We start from the raw sequence: 268 nt of genomic DNA on the forward strand, positions 1-268 counted from the left end.
GGGGGGGCGGCCTCTTCCGGGGACGCGGCGGGCTCCGGGCGCGAAGCGGTAGGCGCCACGGGAAGTGTCACCACCAGCTGCCGCCGGGCCTTGTTGAACTGTGCTTTGCCGCGGCTGTCATCCACCGGGTACGGGAGCGAAAGGCGCAGCCGGTAGTCGGGCTTCCTTGAATCAAGGCACAGCAGCTTCCCCGTCACCTCCAGCGCCGCCTGCTCGGCCGATCGCAGCAACGGCAGCTCGATGGTAACCACCAGCTCTTGCGGCACGG

The 268-nt window shown here is 69.4% G+C and overlaps 1 protein-coding gene across 1 annotated transcript in view; it reads right to left on the reverse strand.

The window, feature by feature from the left end:
* Positions 1–268, reverse strand: part of DNAAF2 (dynein, axonemal, assembly factor 2) — a 9,594-nt gene that overhangs the window by 5,962 nt on the left and 3,364 nt on the right. Inside the window, exon 2 of the mRNA XM_010842279.1 lies at positions 12–268. Within this exon, the coding sequence (XP_010840581.1) occupies positions 12–268 (257 nt within the window). The remainder of the gene's footprint in view (positions 1–11) is intronic.

This window comes from Bison bison, unplaced genomic scaffold, assembly GCF_000754665.1.
Source record: "Bison bison bison isolate TAMUID 2011002044 unplaced genomic scaffold, Bison_UMD1.0 scf7180017864174, whole genome shotgun sequence".
Taxonomy (NCBI): Eukaryota; Metazoa; Chordata; class Mammalia; order Artiodactyla; family Bovidae; genus Bison; species Bison bison.